The sequence below is a fragment of the Strix aluco genome, chromosome 19 (genome assembly GCF_031877795.1).
Source record: "Strix aluco isolate bStrAlu1 chromosome 19, bStrAlu1.hap1, whole genome shotgun sequence".
In the NCBI taxonomy this organism is placed as follows: domain Eukaryota; kingdom Metazoa; phylum Chordata; class Aves; order Strigiformes; family Strigidae; genus Strix; species Strix aluco.
In genome coordinates, this window is record NC_133949.1 from 10,213,448 (window position 1) to 10,240,090 (window position 26,643).

The window sequence follows — 26,643 nt, forward strand, 5'->3', positions numbered from 1 at the left end:
AGGCAGCTCCCAGGCAGGCAGGAGGGATGTGCTTGCTTCTCCCTGCCACCCTCCAGCCTGCCTGGCTTGGGGTGCTGCTGTGAGTTTTGGGGTGCAGGGGGCACCTCTTCCCCCTTGTAGACAACCCAGAGCCTAGAAATGGAGCAGGAGGCACAGAGCACAGCAGAAAGGCTGTTTATTTTCTGTGTTTGTTCAGCTCCCCCAGTGAAACCTGGGATTAATTTCTCTTCTTGGCCAAGTGCAGGGGCTCTCTGGCCATGTGTGGGTTAATCTGTCGCATCCCAGACAGCCCTGGTGCTCAGAGGAGAGAGGCCAGCAGCCACCACCCTCAAGCCTTTCTGCAGTGATGTGTGGTGAAATGAAAAGGAGGATCTTAATAGCACTTACTGGAAACATTTGCTGGCGAGTTAGTGTGCTGGCTCTCGCAGGGCAGAGCACTTCTTGGACCAGCCCAGCTTGCAAATTGCCTATGTCTCCTGGGATGTTGTTGCCTGATTTTGTGCAAAATGCTCTGCCACCAATGACTTAAGCTGTATTTCGCTCTGGTGAGCTGATGTTCATGGTGTGACCTAGCCATCATGTCTCAAGTCGTACCCTGTGCTGCCGTGAAGGGACTGCGGTGGAGAGGCCAGCGGAGGAAAGAAGTTTTGCTTAGCGAAAACCTGTATTAAGTGCTCTGTTAATCAAAACCCTTTGGCTTCAGTGGGACTTAAACATGTGCTTATAGTTAATCAGATATTTAAGTGGTTTTCTGAGTTGGCAAGCATGAGATAAGATATCCCAAAGGAGAAGGAGGAGAGCAGAACCGTGGCCTCCCAACTAAAGGTGTTTGCAAATGTGGACGTTTAAGGCAGAAGGCAGCAGTGTGTGAGTCTGGGGACGTGGGATTAACTTGTTCTGACTCAGTTTCTCCAGTTTGTTCAGGGGAAGACATACCCCACATGGGCTTTGAGGCATCAAAAATTACAAAAGGGCAGTGGTTAAGTGAAAGAGGGGATAAGCTGGGATTGGTGTGTATCAGTAAATGCACCTGAGCCTGCAGTGGAGGACAGAGGAAAGGTCCGACCAGTGGCTGATGAGCTCCAGGGGCAGGCACCTCCTGGAGAGGAGGGCTCTGCCATGCACCCAGGGTGAGACCAGAGGGGCTTGAGGAGGGATTTTAAGCAAAATCCTCTCCCTTTGCACCTTGAAAAGCTGCTGAGATGAGGCACTTGATGGCTCTTTGGTAGGGCTGCACAGGAGAGGCTAATGTGGTGCTTCACTAGCAGCTGCTCGGGGGTGTAAGAAATACTTTTCCTCACTGATTTCAGCCTGGAGGGTCTAAGCAGTGTGGTTATCAGAATTAATTCAATAAGCTCACGCTGCCCTAGGGCTGGGAACCAGGCTTTTCAAAAAATGCGGGGAGCTGCCTGTATCTCCAGGCACCTTTGCACCACTGAGCTGCTCGGTTTTCCATTGGCTACACCTCCATCTTGCTGCTGGGGAAGCTGAAGAGAAGAGAAATTAAGTTTCTTGGCCAAGACCATCCAACAATGCAGCAACTGATGTGGAGAGCCCTGACTCCTGCTGCTGATAACGACCAGGGTTGGGAGGACCTCCCCAAAATCAGAATAACTCCATTATTTGTGAAATTTAGGGAGTCTTTAAATTGGGAAGGTCACTTAAAAACCTGCCTGAAAACAGAAGGAAGAGATGGGGACAGAGCGGGTAGCGGCTCTCCGTGGTTCATGCTCTACCTCTCTATTTGGAGTCAGCTCTGACACGTTGGGGATCTTTTTATGCAGATGTGGAGCTCAGCAGTGGTTGGAGCATCACAGGTCAAGCAGGGGAAACCCTCGCTGTGTGTGGATGTTGGTGCCAGGTGTCTTTTGGGGCTTCAGCTGGAAGCAGGTGCTGGACAGCCATGCCGTGCCTCGTTGGATGCAGCCTTAGCTCTCGTGCTACATCACATGCTTGGCATCACATACTTTTAGCACAGCTCCTGCAAAAAAGGCTTGGTTAATTGGAGAAGTGGGTGATTCCCCTACTTTTCCCTAAGTGGGAGCTGTGTGAATGTGGGTGGTTTTGGAGTGTGTTTGTTAGCATCCTGTAATTAGGGGAATGGCTCGGCACTGTGGGTATCTCTGTGCAAAAGCACGTGTAGTGGGTGTTTAATGAAACTGCTTCTGAACCACCTGCAGTTGGTGTCTGGAGAGAAACAAGCCACAAGCTCCAAGTGTAAGTCACGAAGTGGGATTGCTGAGTTTGTCCCTTCCCTGTGCTGCTCGGGCAACCCCTGCCCCTCGCGTGGCTTTTGGGGAACCCATTGGATGGCAACCAACCATGGGTGTGCACCTCTGTTCAGCAATAGAAGCCTTTTTTTATCACAATCACAAGGACACGATGGCACATAATGTATCCTTTTTTCTTTTTTTGGGTGAGGTTAGGAGAGTGCCAACCCTCTGTGTTAAATAGCATCCTCCCTGATTTCTTTTCCCTGCTGCAACTGCTTCATGCACACATTTATCTGATTTTCTTGCTGGGTATTTCTGCTGTGGCTGCTCAGCCCCACTGCTGGCCACATCCCACCACAGGAGAAAAGCTCTGCCGAGCTCATTAGGTGGCCTGGGTTTGTCTTGAATATGTCTCCATATAAATACACAGCATTACAGTTACTGTGATTATTATGCGAAGCATAGATTATTCTAGCATACAAGCGTGTTATGTGTTGATTTGCCATTGCTTTGAATCCCATTACATGAATCTGCTTTATTAATGGACTTTGTCCATGCTTGAGATTAACTGTGATGCTGGATTTGCAAATGAAAGAATTGAAATTCATGTTGTCCATATTAATTACTTGTGTGATGCTGGCCTTCTTGGCAAACTGTCAGAAGCTGTGGAAACCTTTATTTTTATTCCATTGCTGTTGCTCTGTCTTAAGTAAGAAAATGAGTTTGGTGCTGTGGGATTTGTTTGTTTTGCTCCTTTGCTGGAAGCCTCTTTTAACTGTTGAAAAGGTATCAAGCGTTGAAGGAGGCTTTATGCTTGGTGTGGAATAGGCTGTTGTTAACTCAGGATAAGTCGTAATGCAGAAAAGGGACAGAGAGGTTTTATTTCAATGTCGAGTTCACCCTGATTTTCTCATCTCTTGCTTTAAGCTAAAATCTACCTGCATCTTGTTCCCTTTAAGGTTTTCCAGTGCAAAATCTCTAATATGTGTCTTCTTGCAGTGATACGTAGCCAGATTCTTGTGTTAAGGGCAGCAAGGTAGCTGCAAAGAGTAACTCCACTCTACTTGCTGGTAGAAAACCAATGATATACCCAGGTTTTGGATGTCCATGTGCCTGAAAACCAAGACTGAGATGAGAAGACCTCTTGTGGATCAGGAAATCAAGATTTGTGTAATTCCAAGCACAAATACAGGCTGGGCGATGAGTGGATTGAGAGCAGCCCTGCAGAGAAGGATTTGGGGAGACCTTAGAGCGGCCTCCCAGTACTTAAAGGGGGTACAGGAAAGCTGGGGAGGGACTCTTGATCAGGGAGTGTAGGAATAGGGTGAGGGGTAAAGGTTTTAAACTGACAGAAGGTAGATTTAGATTAGATACAAGGAAGAAGTTCTTCACTGTGAAGGTGTGAGACACCCAGATAAGTGGTGGATGCCCGCTCCCTGGAAGGGTTCAAGGCCAGGTTGGATGGGGCTTTGGGCAACCTGTCCTAGTGGAAGGTGTCCCTGCCTGTGGCAGGGGGGTTGGAACTAGATAATCTTTAAGGTCCCTTCCAACCCAAACCTTTTTATGATTCTGTGATTGCTCCTTCAGCCTCTTTTAGGTGGTTGACACATAGGTCTGGCCAACATGCAGATGCCAGTGCAGTTCATTTCATACACGTTTGGGTGGAGGGAAAAGAAGACTGAACTCTGGTTTTGGGAGGAATGAGGTAGAGAGCAACACCTCAAGGCAGCAGCAGGACCAACATGTTGTACTTGGAGGAGCGCAGCAGCACCGTGTGTGTTGTGGGACATGCACATGCTTCCATTTCTCCTCCTGTGGGGTGCACCCATGGGTGCCTATGTAGAGGATGGGGTTGTCAGGCTAAGATGGGAGAGAAGCATGCCCATTGCCTTGCCTACTGGGGCAAAATATTTCACCTTCTGAACCAATGGCAGCCCAAGAGCATGGCAGCGTATTGGAGGTGTAGTTGGTGTGCTTTGGGTAGTGTTGGTGGTGCGCGTTGCAGTGTCGAGCTCTTCCCTTGCTGCTGTCTGACTGAACCCATTTCTGTCCCTGCGCTGCTCCCACCCAGGCTCCTGCAAAACTATAAATGGCCCAAAAAAAGGCTTGACATTTTTTTATTGGAGTCAGCTGCAATTTGTTAATTTAAATGATCTTTTTGTAACATCCACATCATTCCACAGCAGCCGGTTTAAAGAGTTAATTGAATATTTCTTTCTCTCAAAGATGTCTTAAATTACTTCCTTTGAATAGCCTACTCTGGAAAAGATCTGTGTTGAGGAATCATTGATGCTTATTTTTGCTAAGACCTGTATCAATAAGATCTTAGGTTTTATTCTAGCACCTATCTGCTTTGAAGGATCCCAAAGCAATTGTCAAAGCATTTGTATAGTCTTCCACTGCTGAAATTCAGTCCCTTTTGAAGTAGAGCTTAGCATTCATTGAGCAGTAACAATACATCCCTCCATAGCTAATGCAATAATAATCAACCCAGGGCTTGGAAGTGAAACCAGGTTTTAGATAGCGGTTATTGGATTGCAAGCTCTTATTGTATGTGCAGTAATGGATTGATTTCTTTTAGGTTCTGGGGGGAGGGTCCAGGAGGCTTCCCGGTGATACGGTAACATCATTATTGACGCTGCAGGTTCAGCGTGATGTGCCTGGGAATTTCAGTACTTGGGGATGATGTGGGAGTGTTTCCCAGTGGTGTGCATGGCTGGCTGTGTGCTTGCTGCTTGGCAGAGCTGTACATCAAAACAACCCCCCCATATTGGATAGGTGTGGGTAATCCCCATCTCGGAGTTTTTGGCAGCACTCCTAACGCAGACCTGATTGATCCCCTGAAGTTATCAAGTTTCTTTTTCCATCACAGGATTGCAAGAGCTCTTCTGGCTGAGGAGAAGAGGGGACACCTTCAGAAAGCAGCATTTTGAATGGGTAGAAAAGCAAATGTGCCTTTTCAATGTTGATTTGCATTTCCTTCTGTACTTGGCTGTACTGGGATCGCCTGCTCCTGGGAACAGCTGATTATGCTGTGCTCAGAGAGGGTTTTTTGCCCAGCAGGCAGGATTGCACTGTTGTTCATCAGGAGACCTACACAGACCTCCTCCTGAAATCTCTCATGGTGGCGGCTACTATTGGAAACAGGAGATGGGGCTCAAGTGGGCCAAGACAATAAATCCTGCTTTCCTGCTAACCAGAGGCTGGTTCAACAGAATTAATGCCAGAGCCGAGCAGCTCATGCCATGTTGTGTTAATCTGTGAAGGGAGGGCAACTTGGAGAAAGTGGCTGAATTAGAGAAGGGAAGAGTTAGAGGTGAGGTCTCCCATTCTCTCATTTTTTCTGTTAGAAAAGAGGGTGGTCCCCAGTGCAGGGCCAGATAAGGCTGGCTTTCCTAAGGCTTATCTTGATGGTCTATCACATCAACCAAACCTAAGCTCTAGGAAAATCCAGCTTCTCCCAGTGTCCTCCTTGAGCTAGGCAACCCTGACAGCAGCTGTGGACCATCTGGCCCAGCTTGCAGACAGTCTGTCCTCCTGTCCATCCATCTGCTGCCATATGGGGTGTACCAGCCAAGTCCTGGTCCTTCCCTTACTGGGGCCCCTTCCTTCCCCTGACACTGGTTCCCCAAAACTTACAGGGCCTTAATTGCCTTTGAGATTTTTGCCCTTTTCTCATAGTTTAATGAGTCTGGCTGACACACAGTTACCTGGGGAAGGGCAGAGAGGTGGAAGGGTAGGCAGACAGCACAGTCGCTCAAGCACTGTTGCCTGTTTGATACATTATCAAGGTTGGGCCATGTGTGTCAAGATTTTTTGGACTCTCTTTTTAGCATATCCCTTAGCAGAGATATTTGCAGGGATGTGTAAAGCAAGGGTGTTTGGCTTGTTACTGTTAATGAAATTCAATACATGCAGGTGGGGGGATAAGCAGCAGATTGCACGAAGTGCTTGTAGACTCGGTGTTGCTCCAAGAACTCTCATCAATTGTAGCATGTGCAGGAAGACTCGTCTGTAATTTCAAACAGGGAAAGGTGTGTGAGTGCAAATGCTGCTCTCGCATCGGGAATCGTTCACTTACCGTATGCCCAGGCACTAGGGTGCTTCTAACAGACAGTGGAAATTATGAAGACGGGTGATTCCTCCCCATCTGACAATGTCATCTATTTGGAAATCTCTTCCGCTTTCCTTCAAGGATCTCAGTTCTGCCTTTTTTTCTGTTCCCATAAATACTTATAATAAAGATGTGTGTGTGTATTTAGTGCATGTGAACACAACATGGTACAATATCTGCATGCATAAATAAAAGTCTTCAGTGCCCATAAGGCATCTACCATCACCTTCCAAGGACAAGAGTTGTTTGAGCTCCTGGTTACCTCCAACAAAACAGTGCAGGCTTAAAGGAAAACTTAAAAATGTAGTTAGTATTGATGAGGGATCAGCTGCAAAGCAGTTGGAGCTGTTCTTTGGCTGGAAGAGTGGATATGAAAGCCATGCAGAGTTCTGTGCTTGCTGTGCTGGAATACAAAGGTAAGAACAGTACAAGTGGGTTTTTCCTGCTCCAGTTGCCTAAACATTGAATGTCTAGGATTAGCTAATTAGAGGGGCTTTTCTTGGCAGATAACTGATAGAGACAGCCACATCCAGAGACTGACTCAGCCCAGTTGCTTTAGAATAGGATGAATCACCATCTTCATATGAATTGACAGTAGACTGAGCTTAGGTGACAAGTCTGGATCCTTACCTGACAGGAGATGAGATGCATCCTGTCCTGTAAGTCCATTTTCCAGCAGAGATCTCAGACACTTTTGCAAGAGAAAATAAGCATTTTTTTGCATGTGGAGTGTCAGGGAGAAGAGGTGCCGTTAGGAGCTGGCAGCAGTGTGGTCAAGGCTGGGGCTGGTACGTAGCCTTCATCCTGGGGATGAGCCACTGACCTGTGCTGGGGCAGGAGTCCAGGTGCAACCCCTACTGCATTTAATAGTGAAAGGTACTAGTCAGAGCAAAAGGAATGATAAATTGAGGTTCTGCTTCTGACCTGTGGTTTGGACATTCCAGTCGGCATCTGGGTTGCTCTAGCAAGCTCTTTTAGCAGACACATGGGAAGGGAAATGGCAAATGCTTGATTAAACTTGTCATATTTCCTTTTAATGCTTCACTGCGGAGTTGTTAATGGGAGTTCCAGCAGCAAGAGCAGAGTTAATAGGGTGGGTGTCTTGCAGGATTGATGCATTAACCTTTTTCTTTGGATTTTAGCCATGTGATGTGGTGGGCTCTGGGTAGAGTTGGCTAGCACGAGGCGAGTAGGCCATGAGAGTGGCCTTTTGGTGTTTGCACTCAGCTGTCAGCAAACCAGAGAGACCAATGTGTTTGCTCACAGCCTCCTCCACATCTTGCCCTTAGACCTGCAGCTTTTTCTGCCCTCAACTTTCCTTTTTAGGAGGAAGACCTTGGGGGATTGCTCTCTTTGGGAGCATTTTGGTGCACTTTGGAGGCTCTTGCACCTTAGGGCTGAGACTGGGTGGGGTGCATTGCTAGGAAGTTGCTGCTGTCACCAATCTGTCTGGGGAGCAGGAGGAGGAAGTAACAAGTCCCACCAGAAGCCATCTGGTGCAGGCTCTGTGTGGCCAGCAGGTTCCTGGCTTGGGGCTGGAGCCTCAGATGGGTGCACTGGGTTGGATGGGAAACTGGGATGAGGACAGCTCCTGCTGGTTTAGAAGGGATGTGTGAACAGTATTTTGTGAGCTTAAGATGAATACTTGTGTTAAAGGCAGTGATGGATCTCAATTGTTTGAATTGTTCAAAGCAAATCCTGGAGTCACCTTCCCCAAATAGTGTTTCCAAGCTTTTCGTATACTGGGAACCCATTAGATCTGTAAATCAAGATGGGATGGGTAGCTGAGGCTATCTGTTCTCTTTAAATATCCTCAGGTACTTTCCTGAAGAAGCCTGTTAGCTGTGGTCTGGACAAACTCCAACTGGGGGGATTGCATTTGCCTCACAGTTTAAAATAAACGCAACACGTTCTTCTGCAAATCTCTTATTTGCAGTTGTTTATTATCTGGATGGCAGCATCATATCTCTGCCCATTAATCCATCTTTCTGAGTTTCTATAATTTGAGAGTCCTGGAGGGGGTTCAAGCTGCCACCATTTATTATTGGAGTCAATCTGCCAGGAAAATGTTTACTTCCTCCGTGAAACATAGACTCTCTTATCTAACTGCACCCTCACTTGAGGCTTGAATGAGCAATCGTTGGTTCCAAACAGATATTAACTCTGTTAAACGGAAAATATCCCACATATTTAAACTCCATTTTTGCACCATTCTGGTGGATTAGACATAGAAATTTGCAGTAGCAATTGCTGGTTGGTTTGGAGGTTCCCAGGGTGCATTCTGCGATGCCCCATCCAGACATACTGTCCCATCACTGGCTGTCCAGTCACAGCCGATCCATGAGTGGCTGCTAAACGCTGTCTGCCTCCTTTGAAGGTGCAAACTTGGGCATCTTTGCATTGCTGAGATCTGGTTTTTCCCCAAACCTGTTGGAATTACCTTTCAGATGCTTTACTCCTCTCTTAACCCATGAAATTGGTTCTTGGGTTGAAAAGCTGGTTGGGGAAGAGCAGGAGGAGATGGATGGACAGTGTGACTATTTCAGCCCTGTTTCTTTAGGATACCCAGTTAAGAATTAAGCTGTTTATAGCACGTGAAAAACACCTTATTGCAATGTATAAACGCATGGTTTATAGGGCATGTACGCAGATGATTGGAGCTGTTGGGCTGCAATAAATGCACCAGGCAGATAATCTTTTGAGCAATGCACTTCCACATTGCTTGGTCTTATCTCATAGGAAAGTAAAGCAGCACCAGACTTATTAGCTGTGAAGCAAATGCCAAAAGGCTCATCATGTGCAAAACAGGTGGAGTCTGGTTCTAGATGCTGTGGCCAGCCATGGCTAATTGCAGCTGGCAAATCCATAAATACCAAGTTTTACGGTGGCTTACTGACCTCATAAGTCAACCAGACATCGGAGGATTTGTGATGCAGTCAAACATCCTAAGGATCAAAGGCAAGACATTTTTTTTACTTGTTTTCAAGGGGGCACTTCACAAGGTATGGGGATTGAGCAGCTAAATATGTCCTCCATCAAGAAAAACAACCCCGTAGCCTTTGAGCAACCCACACTGTGCTCGCTGTTGAGTCACATCTCACATGCCTGTCTCTCTGAGCTGACCTTACTCACTGCATTGCTAATGCTCACCTCATGATATCATTTTTCCCAGATAAATTGCTGCAGATGATTGATTGCACACAATATTAATCCTTCTCTTCCTTCATGCCTGATCCTTGTTTATAATGCCAACCTCTCCGCTTGGAAATTCGTTATGTTGCCCTGGCTATTAGTGGAGATATGAAGCAGTTTTGGAAGAGGTGCTGGCCAAAATAGCAGCTATCAGGATATTTATGAGCAGCTGTGATTGCCGGAGCTCGGGGTGGTATTTTACACAGTAACCTCATTTGGGCAGCTGGTAACTGCATTCGCTCTGTGTTAATGAAAGCAGCAACAGCGTAACCTGCTTTATTGTATGACTTCTCACGTGGACCTGCTGAATTTTCCTCTAATTGCAATTCAATTTGCAGTGATAAATAGCTTAATAAGCGAAAATGGGCTTGACTTCTGTTGTTTATGGCTCCTTATGGCTTAGGGGAGTGTTACACGATGCTGCATCTCATGGAAACACAACTTGGAGCTTCAAAAGCCGGCTGCTCAACTGTTAGCTGTTGTCGTGCTGTGTTTTTTGACAGGCATCAGAAGGGGAATAACAAGTTGTTTTACCCAGCACTAGGGAAAGATGAGCTGGGGGTACAGTTCCCAAATGCCTTGCATTTATTTTTCCTTTTTCACTGGGAAAATGGCATTGCTTGGCTAGTGTTGGCCTGGGGAAGTCAGTGATGAACTCTTAGTTTGTGCTGGTTTTTGGGTGAAAGGGGTGTTTATGTGGTGGTTGCTTGCAAAAGGGACTCAGGTTGAAGAGAGCATCTAGCACAGCCTCAGGTCTGCAGGGCAGCAGGACTGACCATGCCTGGGCTCTCACCTGGCTTGGTGTTTTTCCAAAATAATTTGGTTCTCTTATGCATTTCACGGCTGTGGCTGGGAAGTTTCCATTGCTGGCTGCCATGGAGGGAGGCATTGTTTTTCTGCTGGACCTCTTTGATTTAAATTTCCAATTCCTTCACAGTTTGTTTGGTTTTGATTGGTTTTATCTGTGTTGTTGTTTTTTTTTAATCTAATAGCTTTGTATTGCTACATTTGCAGAAGACTCCTTCTGTGGAGGCTGAATGCAACTAGTTGGTGGCAGGAAGCTTTCCTTCCAGTGGGTAAGCCGAGTACTGACAAGTGGTTTGGCTGTCTCTCAGCATCCTAAAACTGGCAACAAATCAGATAAATTGCAGGAAGGTCATGGATGACAGCAGGGAGGATGTGCAGCAAAATGAATTGAGCGAGACTCTTGCTTTTCTGTTCAGCCCCAAAGCGATCTCCTCTCCCTACTCCTTAGTCTTGCCTCGCAAAGCAAGACTTTAGCTGATGTGCTCAGTAAGGGACACAGTTTGGTAAGACAGACTTGGGGGCAGCAGCTCAAGTTGCAGGGAGCTGCCTAACGTCAGGGTTGGCAGCTTCTTCCCTGGTGTTTTTTGATCCGCTCGCAGCCTTTGGGTTGCTTTCCGTCACTTCTGCATTCCTGACTTTCTCTGTTTTCTGTCACTAATCCCAAATCCTGCTCAAGTTGGGCATTAGCGCCGGCTGCCTCACATGGGCAGACATGCTGCTCTGAAATGTCCACTTGGCCTCCTCCTGCCAGCGCCCATGGGGATGTCAGGACTCGAGGTGACTCAAGGATGTAGATGTTCCCCTTCTCCTGATGCACAGGCTCAAACCTTCCCAAACCATCTCAGCACTGTGCATGGTTTTGGGTCCACACTGGAAAAACACCCCTCCAGCCTACACCAAGAAAGCTGTGGTCTTGCCTGGGTCATAAATACCATCGTTTTAAACGCTTATACCCTACTTATTGGAAGTTGCACTTGCTATCCAGGTAAAGATCCCCTGGGAAAAGGGAACATGCTGAAAAAAGCCCCAAGTGACTCCAGCCAGATGCTGGGCGTTTTCTCCAAAGCTAGTGATTTGTGATTTGCTGCTGACAGCATGAACTGGTGTTAAGTTATTAAATTGCAGATGAGCTCATCACTTGGCCTTGAACAAGTTTCAGCCTTGAGTGGCTTTAAAATATTACATGTGGTGGAAAAGAGACAATGCTGGTGTGGCAGAGAGATTTAGGGAGCAGCTGAGAAAGACATCTGTGCATAAAAAGTGTGTACCAGGGGGGAGGAGGGAATACTTCGTGTGAAAAATGTAAGCTCTCCCAGGAGAGAAGAGGAGAAATTCTCTGATTTATTGGTTCTACATTTTAATTTTAGCTTAAGAGAAAGTTGTCAGAGTTTTGAGATGCTTAAAGAGAAGTGGCAAGATGCTAAGCCTGGTTTGATCCTCAAAGATCCCAGTGTGTTGAGAGCTGCGTGTGCGGGATTACTTTTACCAAGCCCCCAAACTGGCTCCTTCGGTAGTGTGTGGTGTTTGCCAGCGATGCCGTATGACCATGTGCCAAATTCAGCTCTTACTTCATGTTTGCTTAATCCTAATGTTAAGCTTCACCTGACTGAGAAGCTAAGAGCCACGCTGCTGTTAGGAGAGGTGTTTCTTTCCCTGAAGGAGTGGGAGTTTCCTTTGGGGATCTCCCTGCCCTACATTATCTGCAAAATTTCTATGTCTCCCTTTTTTCCCCTCTTGCAAAGGAGCCCGAGCTCCTGAACCCACCTGGTTCTGCGCAGTTGCCTGTGGATCCATGCGGTGCCAAAATACATGAGGAGGAAGATGGTCTTGAACAAAGGAATTATTTTTTCCAGCCTAATTGAAGCCAACCATGCCAGCGCAGCCTTGGTGGGCTGGCCTGGCCGTCACCATGCTGCTCCTGGGGGGCACAGTGCACACCCTCATCTTAACTCTAGATCTCGATGCTGAGATTAATTTTTTTTAAGTGCCGACTTGGCAGAAGCTGTGGGATAGATCATAAACTGGTTCAGTCTCTTTATTTTTCAAACTAGATATGTTTGCAATCAGTGGGCATGTTGGCCAGTTGGGTTTTGTGGCCAGCTGGATTTGTTGTTTTGGGACTTTTTTGGTGCTCTCGGCAAGGGAGAACAGCCTCACATGTGTGGTGTTTTAACTGTCTCAGCTCTTTTTTACCCAATGGTGTCTTTGCAGTCAAAGCGTCAGCAATGCTGGTGTTAACTCAGTCAGTGCTGTGGTGATGCCCCTAAAAATAACAAGAAAACCAGGAAGCTGAAGACTTGCTACCTCGTTTGTGGCATGAGCTGTAATTGCACACAGTGCGAGATCCCTCTGGCTGCTACAGCCAGTGTCTGAAGGCAGAATATGTGGGGTTTTTTTAAGTGAAGGTGTGTCTGAAGTCACAGAGCATCATCACCTACATTGGGGTCAGAGCATCTCTGAGCAAAGGACAGGCTCCAATTTATTGCAGGGCATCAAGGTGTTATTGGCTTGGATTTGCTGTATTAAAACGCTGTGGGCAGGAGAAAGGGAACTTTTTCATGTAAATTATTAATAAATTGCATGTGTGGCTGTCAATAATGAGCTGAAAACTGTGACCCTGGAGCAGCCAAGCTCGGAGGCATCAGCTGAAGGAATGAAGGCTGTCTTGGGGTGTTTTTCACACACACCTAAGCTGATCGAATTGCAGAGTGTTGCCAGGACTTGGGGACTGTCCCCACCCTCAGCCACACATTTCTGTCCCTATCTGTGTCCTGGGTCTGACAGGGATCATGGATTTCTGATAGTTGAAGCTCCTGAATTGTATTTCTGTTTTTCTGCCTGGTCTTCATCCATGTGTACATGTACAACAGATGTACATGTACACAGATCTCCGATCTGTGATTATCTGTCAGTCAGAGAGGGACCTGGGGGTGTTGATTGACAGCCAGCTAAATATGAGCCAGCAGGGTGCCCAGGTGGCCAAGAAGGCCAATGACATCCTGGCTTGTACCAGAAATAGCGTGGCCAGCAGGGACAGGGAAGTGATCTTGCTCCTGTACTCGGCACTGGTGAGGCCGCACCTCGATGATTGTGTTGTTTTGGGCCCCTCACTACAAAAAGGACGTTGAATTACTGGAGCGTGTCCAGAGAAGGGCAACGGAGCTGGTGCAGGGTCTGGAGCACAGGTGTGATGGGGAGTGGCTGAGGGAACTGGGGGGGTTTAGTCTGGAGAAGAGGAGGCTGAGGGGAGACCTCATGGCCCTCTACAACTCCCTGAAAGGAGGGTGCAGAGAGGGGGGATGAGTCTCTTCAACCAAGTAATGAGTGATAGGACAAGAGGTAATGGCCTCAAGTTGCACCAGGGAAGGTTGAGACTGGATATTAGGAAGTATTTCTTTCCAGAAGGGGTTGTTGGGCGTTGGAATGGGCTGCCCAGGGAGGTGGTGGAGTCCCCATCCCTGGAGGTGTTTAAGAGTCGGGTTGACATAGCGCTTAGGGATATGGTGTAGTTGGGAACTGTCAATGTTAGGCTAATGGTTGGACTGGATGATATTCAAGGTCTTTTCCAACCTAGACAATTCTGTGACTCTGTGAAAGCTACTTTCTTATTGCCACGTTGATTTTTTGATTTCCCACAACAGCAGCTATGTCCAACCCTACTGCACTTCTATTTGTTTGGGCAAAAGCTGCATTTATACTGTGAGGGCTGGGAGCTGTGATGCTTTGGCTGTAGCACATATTTGAGATGGACAGCTTCTCAAATTTGCAGGGCTTAACATCTCACTGAGCTGCTCTGCTCAGCCCTGTAAGGGAGATAATGCCTTCCTTTTAAATGCATTGTTCCTACATGTAAGTACTTGTGGTTGTGGGTGACAAGCGCAATTTGCATTTGTGAGATGCTCTAACTTCCTCTACATGGCAAGTTCTGCAGAAGTGCAAAATATTCAATAAATAACAAGTTAGTAGTCGAAACTACTGCCTTTTGTAGGATGATGGTGAATAATATTGTCCCAACCCTGTGTGGTGTGTCTGACACTTTTCAGGTTTTTTTAATTGAGTCATTTAGCCAGACTGAGACTCCGACATGGCCAAGTAGACCTTCCTATTACTGGCACCTTATAAATAACTTTTATGTTTCACTTTCCCCAGCTCCACATGACAGCACCCTCTGTCCTTGGGGTCCCCTCCTGTATTTCATCCCTGTAGCTGGTTGGTTTTCCCTAAGAAGAGGACCAGAGCACCAAATGCTTTCCCCTTTATGCTTTTTTCTTGCGTTGCTCGTTCCTTTTTCACCTGAAACTTTCATCTCATTTTTGCAGCTCGGCTCTTTTCAGCCTCAAATTCTTTGTAGAACTGGACCAGTTTGGTTTGCTGGCACTATGATTAATCCCTGGGAGCGCTGCCATTAGACTGGGCAGCAGGCCTTTTCACCCCCCAGAGACATATGTTTTCAAACATCATGAAACTCTTCATGCCAGATGCCACCAGCTATGTGGGAGGACTTGGCATTTGATGCTGTTGTGGACAAGTCTCTATCTCCAGTGTGGCTGTTCTTGGGGGTCAGGAGTGGAGATACAGATACGAGGATTTCATCATTGCCTGATTTTTCATGGATAGTTGAAATGATTCCTCATTTGTGCTGTGTTTTGGTTCAAGAAGCAGGAATAGACACTCAGAGCTGGACCATCCCACCAACTTACAGACCCAGCTCCCATTGCCAGTGAGGACTTGAAGGACCAGTGGTTGTGGCTTCCTACGCAAGTGTTTGCACTGGATCAATGCTGGTGGTCAGTTCTTCCTTACCAAGTAACATCTCCACTCTTCAGTGGTGGCTGTCAAACAACTGTTTCCATGTTGTTTCGGTAGTGTAGGGGCTCTACCTCACCAAAATGCATGGCAGGGTGACAGGCAGGTCTCAGCGTGGGTATGTCCCTGCCCACTGAGTCTTGTAGAGGTCATCTGGAAAGTAAATGCCTTGGTGTAGGTGTGGTGGTGTCTTGGCTATGGGAAGGTGGATGCATTACCCAAAGGAGAGATGAATTTCCTGAAATGCAGTAGGACCCATGGGTCTTCATTTTGCTAAATCCCATCCATGCCAAGTAGAGGAGGCTGCTTCTGGGCTTTACTCTTCAAAAGCGAAAGCAGACCTTTGAAGAGAAATACAAACCATCTTATTCCTGTCAAAAATAAAAGGCAAAAGGGAAGTGACTTGCTCAAGCTCACCCAGTAAGGCAGGGCTGGAAAATGAGCTGGCTCTCCTGGAGCGCCAGTGTTGGAGGGGACCTGTGAGGTGCATCTCCTTGATGGACTGGCTCTAGCCATGGCTGGTGAACCTTGCTGCATCGTGCCTTCATCTGAGAGAAGTGCTGTCCTCTCCCCTGATCGGCTGCTGCTGAGAAGAAAAACATAGCGTAGATAAAATACTTGAATTAAAAGGAGTACACTATATATAACCCTTCCCCTCCTCGTCCCTGTGCACTAACATATTTCGTATAATGGTGAGTTCTCTGCCAAAATTCCTCAAATTATTATGTCTAAGGATTGCAAATCATAGAAAATAGTCTTGGAGGGGACCTCAGGAGGTCTGATCCATCCCTAGGGCAGGATCAGCTTGATCTGAACTGTTCCTGACACATCCTTGTCCAGTCTCCAATGGCAGAACCTCCACCCCTTCCCCAGGCAATCTAGTCCAGCACTTTGCTTTTCCCACACACCCCCAATTTATCCTCCTGTTTCTATTGCTGCAATTTTAGGCTCATTCTTTCCTCCCTATGCACAGCAGACCCAGAAGCACATCTATGCTATATTTATTCTCCAATTCCAGTTTCACGCCGATTGAGTGGTCATATTCTCTGGAGTCATCTTTGATTTTACCTTGTTGCAAGCACACTGTTCACCCGGTGGATTTATGGCTTGTGAGTGGCATGAGGGTGTTCATCCTGCAGCCCCAACGCCTCTTTTCGGAGCAGATAAAACACAGGAGTGCAGCTTTCCCCAGGGTCACGTGCTTATGTGTCCCTTCCTTGTGTGGGTGATGGTGGGGATCATTTTCTTCTTGGCTTCTTCATGGGAACCACCAATGTGGGCTAATTTTAAGATCCATGCTAGCACTGGCTTTTGTAGCACATCTAATATTGTTCCTTTACCCTGTTTTCTGCAGGATTTAGGAATGGAGTCAACCTCCCTGGATGATGTTCTCTATCGATATGCCAGCTTTCGAAACCTGGTGGATCCAATCACTCATGACTTGATCATCAGCCTTGCTAGATACATCCACTGCCCCAAACCGGTAGGTACCATGGTCTCATCACAGCTCCATAACTGTGCTGGCTTGGGAAACCGCTCTGCTGGGAGCGTGGAACTTCTCCCTGAATGCCAGGGAAAAAGCCTCCTGATTACTGCTGTGGTTGTGTGCCTTTGGACCAAGAGGACCAGCTTGGAGATTGTGGTTTGATTGCACAGTATTGGGCTTTCCAGCTGACCAAGTGACATTTGCCTAATATCAGTACTTTGGGTGTTAACACCTTGTTTTGCAAATTATTTCTGCTTTCTGCCGCTTCATGTTTTTACGTTGAAGACCTTACCCCATCAGAAACACTTTCTGCCTCACAAGGATAACACACCATTCCTCGCCCTTGTGCAATATTTATCATGGCCCCAAATGACGAGAGAGTCCTTGGCTATGCCTTCAAGGCCAGGTTTCTAAAAAAGCGCAGCCTCTGTGGGCTACTCTTTGGGCTCTGACATGAGCAGGTTTCTCTGTGAGTGCAGCCCCAGGCAGATGTGGGCTTTTAAAACTCTTGGCCCCATTTGCTCACTGGTGGCTGTAGCAGCATAAGGGCTTTTGAAAATCCCAGGCTGGCTCCCTCCGTTCCATGGTAAATGTGGCTTTGCATGGTGGCCACTGGTTGTTTGGATTATTAAGGTTTCTTTCCCCAGGCTTTCTTTTAAATAAGCAATATTGTCGGTATCTGATTCACAGAGCAGCATAGGCTTAGAAAGGTGTGAAATGTCTGAGCTCTCAAAACACACTGGATAAGGAGGAAGAGGGGTAAGAGGGAAGACCAAAATTTACCGGACAGCGATCGCAGGAGATGTAGGTGGCATCAGATCTCTGAGGATTTTTGATCTTTTAGTCCTCCTGTGCTGCAGTTCCCTACCTGTAATTTTGGAAGGATGGCACAACTGCTAAATCAGTGTGATGTGTCTGGCACTACAGTCATGGTGTCATGTCATGCACCAAAGATGAATTGGTTGCAAACATCTGAGATGTGCACCTTTCAAAGGAGATACCTTTCTTCTGCAAAGCATCATGCAGGCTGTAGGGCAAGGGGGAGCTCTCTCAACTCCTCTTGAAATTCCTAGGAATGGGCTTCCTCCTAAAGAGACATTTCTATCTGTGTTTCATCTTGTTCTGGTACAGGTCAGAGTGTGGCCGGGGAGCTGAAGGCTCATCTATTATGGTTGTGTTTTTCTTCTCCCCTGCACATTGCTTGTCAGGAATTAAAGTCACATTTAAAACAAATGGTGTGAATTGTAGGAAGAGGTTGAGTGATGTTTTCCAGTAAGCCCAAAGGAGGGTTTGCAGAGCTTCCTGGTGGGATGTCTCCATCTTAACAACTTCCTTGGGAGTGTGGGAGCTGCGTGGCTTCCCTGAACTTGCTGCCTGGAACCAATAAGCTACTAAAAAGTTCACTTTGAGCAAAAAGGAAGCCCTTCTACCCCCATAACCTGCATTTGGCTCTGGTCATGCTTGCACATGTGATGGAGCTCTGTTTGAGGGCCACCAGGAACAACCTCCCAAGACTCTCCTTCCTTGTCCTCCAAACCCTTCCCATGCCTTTTTGTCCCTGGGAAAGAGCTGCCTGGAGCAGCACCATGGCATCAATCATCCAGATTCATTGCAGCATGTAAGACTTTGTACATTGACGTAACCTGGAGCAGGGAGGAGAGGTGCAAATGGCCCAGGCTGGGTGTGTACCTGATGTTTGTGGGTCCATTCCCTGTGATACAGAGGGGTGCAGCCCTTTCTGCAGCCTTCCTGAAGGGCAGCACCACCAATGTTCCAGCAATGTCTTGGGGGGGACATCTGAGCAAGACCCAGCTCCTGTTGGGGATCACACGGTGAACCCCAGATATTTTTCAGGTGTTCCTGAAGGGGATGTGTATATCTTCCAGCAGGTCCCAGCGAGCTCATCAGGGTGCTGAATTTCTGCCAAGAGTACACTTGTTGCGCTCTGTATCCTTGGATTTTGTTGGAGGGGGTTGTTGTTTGTTTATTTTTTCCTCCTGGAGACAGCAAACTCAGAGCTAGCTCATCTGTTCTCATCTCTGCTGCTGAACTGCAAGGCATTTACCCATGTCATGCCTCCTTTTGACTTGCATGTGGCATTTTTAACCTCTTCTTGGGAAGGGATCATCCATAGGTGTGATGGGGCACGGGTCCAAGCTGGGACCTGCAGGCATCGCTCTCCTGTACTTACTGCTAATAATGGGTCTTTAATTTCCTGTAAGAGTGTATGAAGGGAGAGTCATTCATTGCTGCTTCTTGTCGATGTCTTACTTAATAATAGCCTCCACCAGTATTTAAAAATGAGGGAAATTGCTTTTTTGAAATATTTGAAGATTTCTTTAATTTTGCTGAGGAAAAGCCAAGGTGATGCTTGGGGTGTGTCTGCCTGGGCTATGGTGTGAAACTGGCTCTGGAAGTGCTTCATAAAACTCTCTACACTCAATAAACCACGTTGGGAAGGGTGGAGCGGGTGCAGCAGCGTGCAGACATGGCTCAGGGGCAGCAGGGACCCAAATCTCCATCTCCAGACCAAGGATGGATGTCCCATATCCTACAGCGTGAGCTCAAGATACAGACACATCCCAGTGCTGCATAGCTAAACCTGTGTGAGAATACCGATATATCCCTTTCCCTTTTCTTATGGAGAACAAGATCCTTTCCTCTCTCCTCCCCCATGGGGCAATGAGATGGGAAACTGGAGAAACCTATTTTGACGGGCATGTTTCCAGGCAGAGAGGCCCTGTTCCCCCACTGAGGTTACCCTTTTCCAAAGCATCGTGACTAAGCTGGTTTCTCCTCCACATTTTACCCTGGGAGACTAATGGTGAGCTGCGGCCAAGTGTGTGCTCTGCGCTCCTCGTAAAAATAACCTGAGGCCACTCATGCAACAGCGAATTGCTCTGCTGCTGAATACCTGCTTTCGCATGTCTCCCTGCACGTTTCTTTTGGCACTAAGTGCTGTGAAGGAATTAGTGCCAGTGTAAGCATAGAGATGCAAACTCCTAGTACTGAATCATGGGCTCCTAGCAGACCGTGGTGGTAAAACGTGCAATAGCAAACCCAAATAAATCCAGCACTGAGGCTCTTCTGCACGAGCTGCCGCTCGTTGGACGCACTTGGTCCTCTTCCCCTCCTTTGCACAGCTCGGGGTTTGCACCACGCCGTGCAGTTGCTTTGGTGCCTGAGCAAGGGACGGCTTCTCTGGGGCAGTGGTCCCTTACGAGGCGGCTGTGGCAAATGCTGGCAGGTGGCAAGTGTTCGCAAGAGAGCGGTGACAGCTGTATTAATGCAGCAAAGAAAACATCATCATATTCTGCTGTGCAGCGAGACGCTCCACCAGAGACCCACAGGGGCTCACAGACAGTTGCTAAGCCCTGGAGCATCCCTGGGAGATTGATGGGTGTTGCCTTGGAGAGGAAAGCAGGGACTGTGCAGTTGACAAGTCCAACAACAGCAGGACTGTGCTGCAGCTCCTAGTCCATGACAGCCTTTCTTGGGCTTTGGGTGCCACTGACTGTGCTTTAAACCCTCTTTTTATTGGCACCTCAGGATTCTGGATGAAAAGTAATTTCATGCCAGTGTCTAGTGGTGGTTTTCTGAGATGCTGATTTTTTTCATGTCCCCAGAAACTTGCATGTCTTAGTCACCTGGGTTATTTTCCAGCATCCAGTCCTCTTTACCCCCAGACCTCTTTCCCTCCCTGCAGCTTCTTTGACAGAGACTTGGGGGCAGCGTACGAGAGCAGGAGAAAGCTCAGGGCCAGGAGTGTTGCAGAAGTGTTGGCTTTTACTCTGCCTGCTGAAGGTATGCCATTGCATCCCATGGCATGAATATACATGAATATGTAGGTTGAGGCAGCTGTGAACTTGCCCACATCCATACAGAGGTGGAACAGATGGGGCTGACCCAGCTGACTTTGGTCCCTATTTACCTGCTCTATGAAATACATGTCTGCTCAGGGTTATGGGGTCTTGCTTTCCTCCTCCCTTCTGGAGAGAGCACTTCCCTGGCTTTCTGTACGTTGCTTTTTTTCACTCAGCCTCTATTTATACCACCCTTAGCTTAAAGGTGACCCCTTGGTCTCTCCTCTGAGCTAAAATAAAAGTTGAATCGTTTTTCCGAGCTCTGGGTAAACACATCCTGGTCTGTATGGCCAGAAAAAAATTGGCCTGGGCTCTCCAACGTGGCTGTGGCTCAGCACAGTTCGGTGGATGCTTATTCCAGCAAGTAAATTCAAACCAGCAGCAAGGCAAAAAATTTAACTTGTGCTGGAGCAGCCTGGAGTGCTTTGAATGAGCCCGCGTGCGGAAATTGTTTTGGGTGAGCTTTCATATGGACGTCAGGGTATATTGTGTAAAGGCTGGATCGTGTGTCTCCAGACCCCACTGAGATCCCAGCCTTCCCTAAGGCGCTTGTTTTCAGGTGACTTTTACTAAAGGAGCCAAGTGAAAACTCTTTTCCAGATCACTTGGAAGTCAGGGTTTGGATTTGTTCCCATCCTTATGTGAATGAACCTGGGTGTCTTGAATACCCCTTCCTTGAGGGACTGGGACATGCCTGCAGCACGACCCCACAGCGTCTCCAGAAATGCTGATGGAGCCATGAGAGAGCATCTGCCCAGCTCTAGCTGTGGCTTGCTGGGCTTTCAGATCGAATAAATGCTGCCGTTGCATGTGAACATTGTGTTGAGTGTTGGTTGTAGGTGTTGCACTCCGTATTTATCACCTTGTGCAGCTATTGTGAACCTTTGGAGTTTATTATGCCTTAGAAGAGGCAGTTGTGCAGCAAGTTTTCCAATGTCAGTTCAAGGGGGTGTTTGCATAGGATCAAAGACATTTGAACAAGTGTTTTCTTCCCCATGGCCATGACCTTGGGGCAGTCTTTTATCTTCCTGCCTCTCTCCAGCCCCATGGAAAGGGGCCAGGCAAGTCCCTCAGCAAGCGGCTCCGCTCTGGGCTCTGGGCACGGCTCACAGCTGCCCCTTTCCAAAACGGGGTGCCAGGGTAAGGAGGGAGTTGGTGCTACTGGTGCTCTTGGACCCTGAGGTGATGTCTGTCGGTCCAGGGTTGCCTTGTGAACAGGGAAAGGGAAAAAAATGCTTTGGCAAATCCGCATGGCGTGGGACTGAGCTGCCCCGATGCCCTGTATCTTTCCTGCAGCCGCTCAGGTTTCCAGTGGGAGTCATTCCAGGCAAAGGAGCTGAAAACACAAACACGTAAGGAGCAAAGGGCCCCCATAAAAAATTCACAGCTCCTTTTGCCAGCAGGAATAGCTGGCCATAAACTATTGGAAAATTAAACCGGTTTATTTTTTCCACAGACCAAAGCCACATGTATGGATGACTGATGACCATGATAGGGAGTGAGTCAGGCTTTCCTCCAGCTTGAGGACTTGTTGAACGTGGGATAAGTGCTGAGCAGAGCCGGGGGAGAGGAGAAAGTGAAGCCTTGGGCAAAGGCTGCTTTTTTTCCCTTGCAACTTTGGGATGTTTGATTGCACCAGCTTTTACTGTCCTGGGGACGTACTGTAGAAGCTCTTCCAACCCCTGAAGGCTGCCCAGAGTAAATGCAAAATGAGATTTTGGCTTTGCTGATCCCTATCCTGCTGCTTTCTGTGGAGAAAGGCTTTTCTGCTGGTTGGTGGCCGCAGAAGGGCTGGCAGAACAGCTTAGCAAAACCCCATCCCAAAGTCCAGCTTTGCCTGTCCATTCTCCCGTTGGTGCCTGCACCTCTAAGGGTGCAGCTCCACTAAGACGACAGGTGAAAGATGCAACCCTGTTTGCAGGTAGGGTGCTAGATACGGGCAAACATCTCGGTGCGGAAGCTGTGTACAGCAGATAACGTGATCCTCAGCTTCCCCACCAAAATTCATAGTGTTTCAAGATATATGGTGACAGCAATGTGTCAGGGAGGGCATTTAAAAACTCTTCTAAGCAATTGATGTAGCTGGAGAGGTGACGTGCTGGGACTGGAAGTAAAATGGATTTTTTCCATGTAGCTCTGGATAGAGTGAAGATCTATTTTCTTGTTCGCTTCTGTGTCATTTGAGAAATATATGCTTAGCTGGCTCAGATGTCTTTTCCTGCATGAGCTCTAAATTGATCAGGTTTGCAGTATGGGTTTGATTACATGAATTGTCACCCATGAAAACAAGAAAGTATAGAAAGAAAAAGTGGTGATTGTGACTCGGATGAAATAATCTATTTCTAACCCTTCTTCAGCCCCGTGGTGTAAGGTTTTAACTTCTAAATTTTGTTGGGTTTTTTATGCTCTTCATTTTTAAAATGTGTTATTTCTGATGGAGTTGCATTGAAGCTTAAAATGAGCATTTTCCCTCTTATTTACTATCCAGTGTGCTGTGGCATGTGGCTAAAACTGTATTAATAAACTCAGTTTATACAGGACAAATATAATCAGGATACTGTGACTGCCAGCTCAGTGCATTTATTCCCAAACCAAGCACATAATCCACTCCTCCACCATCCATGTTATTATTTGATCTTGAATTCAAATTATCATTCCAAGTTTCTGACATCACATTTATTTTTACAGCAGTATGAGCTGAAATTATAGGTATGAAGTGATGACACATTGAGGGACACTCAGGCACAGTCTGTCGGGTGAGCTTGTCAGCCTTAACGAGTTTCTTACCTTTCCCTTTTGCTATTAGATGTGCAAGGAAAATGCGTCTCACACATCTTGCAAAGCTCTCAGATTCCAGGTGCAAAGTGCTACAAGAGCACTAAGTATTATTTGTTCTTTGCTGTAAGAAACATCATAAAAGGAAGCTGATTATGAATGAAAACCCTCTAATACCTGATATAAAAGCAAAGGGGATGATGGGGATTCAGCTAAGTCAATTGTATTCTGTATTGATGGCCCCCTTTTTTTTTTTTTCTTTTTTTTTGCTGGTCTTGCTCCAAGTGTGAAGATCACTCTTTATGGGTATTGAAGACATCTGCAATACATTAAAATATCCAGCAGTATGAAACAGGCTGCGAAGCTCAGACCCCACTAACGACAGCTCTGGTTCTTTCCTAACTTCATTGTGTCATGCCCTCTGCTCATCTTTTCTTTGCAAAAAGTGAGATGTTCTCTAAAGCCCTTGTGTGTGAACTAAAGCTGAGTAGAGTGCCTTGGAAACAGGGGAAAATTGCACTTCGCAGGTTTTTTAAAATACTAAGGCTAAAAGGGAATAATGGTGAGGTCTAGATGGGCTGTGATGGTATCACTGCTGTCAAATTATTGGTTTTGTATGTGAAGCAGGACTGCAGAGGGACAGGGGGTGAGCCCTGCCTCTGCCTCCTTGTCCAAACCCTGTGTGATATGAGGAAGCCCTTGCTGTCCTTGTCCCTCCCTGCCTGATGAATTTGCTCCCCAGCACTCAGCCTGTTTGCACATGGGGATGTTGAGCAATTAATCACACTCTGATCTGTGGCACTGTTCTGCTAGCATCTATTTTTCTTTTTAAAAAAATACACGTCGCCAACATCAGCGAGGAAGTGGCAGGATGCAACCCTTTATTTAAGCACGCTTCGTGGTGTAGGAATCCAGGGAGAGAGTTCCTCTCCTTTTAAAAAAACCCACATTAAAATGTCAGGTAGATTATCTATATTTCAAGCAATAGCAACGTATAATGGATGCTGAATCTGTATTTCCCCACAGCATGAGTATCACAGCTGTAGGACCAATTGGCCTCTGTTGGTGCAAGACACTAATTTTTTGTTAGAGGCACGTGTGTGTAGGGTTTGTTTGCCCTTAATGCCTGGGCTGCTTTGTTTTCCCCTCTCTGAGGCAGTGTGTGATGGGGTAACCCCCCTTTCTGGCTAACTAGTGTCTCCCTTGGATACCTGGACAAATTTATGAAAATTATAGCCTATTTCTGAAAATTAGGTATCTCTTTACAGACTTTTATACCAGTTGTGTCTCTGAGGGAAATTCAGCTTGTGATGGGAGTTATGTCTGTTCGGTGCAGAAGGGGTAGGCGTGGGGGAGCAGCCTGGGGAAGACCACCTGGCACACCCTGTTATCAGTGACATAAAAACTTCCCTTGGATTAAAAAGTATTGAAGTTTTTTATGGGTTTGGGCTAAGGCGTGGCAGCGTGTGCAGCTCTTACTGCAGTGTGGAGAGACAAAGAAGCCTTTCTCACGTTCCCAGCTGTCTAACTGATACCGTGTCGGGGTCAGTGAATAGAGAATCTGTGATTTGAAAGTCTCTGAAATGCTGCAGCAGAATTTGGGATGAAAGAGGCTGTATAAACACAAATGGATATTGGATGAGCTGAATGAGGCTTTTCAAAAAAGAAAAAAAAAAAAAAGTCCAGTGAGGCCAGGATGACTTTTATCAAACTTTTATCTTTTTATCTCTTTTGGGTTGTTTAAACCCAAACTCTCAATGCCGGCTGGCAGAATTGCCGCGCCCCTCACTCAGTTCCCATAATAATAAGATGACCTTTCCTAACCACTGCATAGCCATCTGCAAACCCTCCTAAATGCCACAGGGTAGATTTTTGTCAGCTTGGAGATGGATTTTACAATGCCTTCAAAATGTCAGGTGCCACGCGAGCCGGCAAGTGAAGTGCGAAGCACTGCGTGCACAGCTTCCCCTCTTCTGCCAAGCAGTCGAGAGCATCTTGGGTGCCACCAGTTGTCAGTGATGGGCATCATCACACAGGTTGGAGCCAGAGCAGAAGATTAAGAAAAAGAACCAGGAGCAGGAAAAGATACCTCACGGTGGCCCTATTTTTTTCTCAAAAGGCAGCAGTTGCCAAGCACCTGAAGTAAACTTAAGAGCTGAAACCAAAGCAGAAGAGAAGGGAGAAGGGGGCAGGTCAGCACAAGTATTTTAATGCCAAAAAGAGGAGGAATAATTCCATGGCTGCATTTTGGAAGGATCTACCAATTCCTAACAGTGGGTCAGTTGTTTCTTCCCCACCTCCTTTTTTCTCTTCCCAATTTCTTCTCCTCTAGAGAAAAAAACCCATAGAAGATGACGTAGACCCCCCACTGCCTCTGCTCTTGGCTCTGCCATTGAGGCTCCATGGCTGGACAGAGAAGAGGTTCCCCTCACCTTGTTTCTTGGTGGCCTCCCCTTCATGATGGGCAAGAAAAAGAGCCATAAGGGGTGCTCTGCTGTTGGTCGTGATGATCAAAGCTCGCTATAGTGTTGGTGAAGGCTCTTGGAGAAAGGTCTAATGTTTGTCTTGTGGCAGCACCTGAGGCTCAGCAGCTCTGCTTTGACATAAAAGAAAAAATGCATTTTCACACGAGGTGCTTGGAGGGTTCAGGTTGTCTTCTGGAAAATATTCTTTCCTCACCTCACACTTGCCCATCTACACCACCTCCTGTGAAGCCAGATCTTACCTGCCTTTTCTGTAGACCCTCAAGTCAATATAAGCAATGGTTGTCAGCTGCATGCTCTGCTCCACTTCCTGCAGACTGGTATCAGCTTTCCAGGAGGGTTGTCAGAGGCAGCAGTTTTTGGTCTCCGAATGAAAGTGCTCTGAAATTTCAGAAAAGTCAGTTTGTTAATACACAGGAAGGGTTTGCTGCTCCACCCTGTCTATGTGATAGAGCATAACAAGACTGCAAGTGCCTGAATGTGAAGAGCCTCTGAACTGAGTCCTGGTCTCTTACTCAATGCATTGCTCTCCTCCAAAACATGTCACCAAAGCAGCATGTCAAAGAACCACTCACATGCAATCCACGCCACAAAAACAATTTGTGTCAAGCAGTCTTTGTCCCTTGCTCCCAGAAAATCACAAGATGGGGAATATAACTCGGAAAAACTGTGATGAAGAAGGATGAACAACTGAAGAAAGCATTTGCTGAGCTTCTTTCACTAGAGTTGGCAAGCTTGTGGACTATTTTGTGAACAATGCAATATGCTGCTTAGTAATTCAAATAAATGCTTGCAGCCTTAATGGGTCCCGCTGGTGTGCATGGCTATTTACCACTGTTCAGGCTCAGTGTCATGTTGATCTTGCTCCTGGCAGAAGAGTTTGCCTCAGCCTGGATGCTGCTGG

At 46.9% G+C, this 26,643-nt stretch overlaps 1 protein-coding gene across 1 annotated transcript in view; it reads left to right on the plus strand.

The window, feature by feature from the left end:
* Positions 1-26,643, plus strand: part of LRRC75A (leucine rich repeat containing 75A) — a 98,574-nt gene that overhangs the window by 18,268 nt on the left and 53,663 nt on the right. Inside the window, exon 2 of the mRNA XM_074844959.1 lies at positions 16,487-16,615. Within this exon, the coding sequence (XP_074701060.1) occupies positions 16,487-16,615 (129 nt within the window). The remainder of the gene's footprint in view (positions 1-16,486; positions 16,616-26,643) is intronic.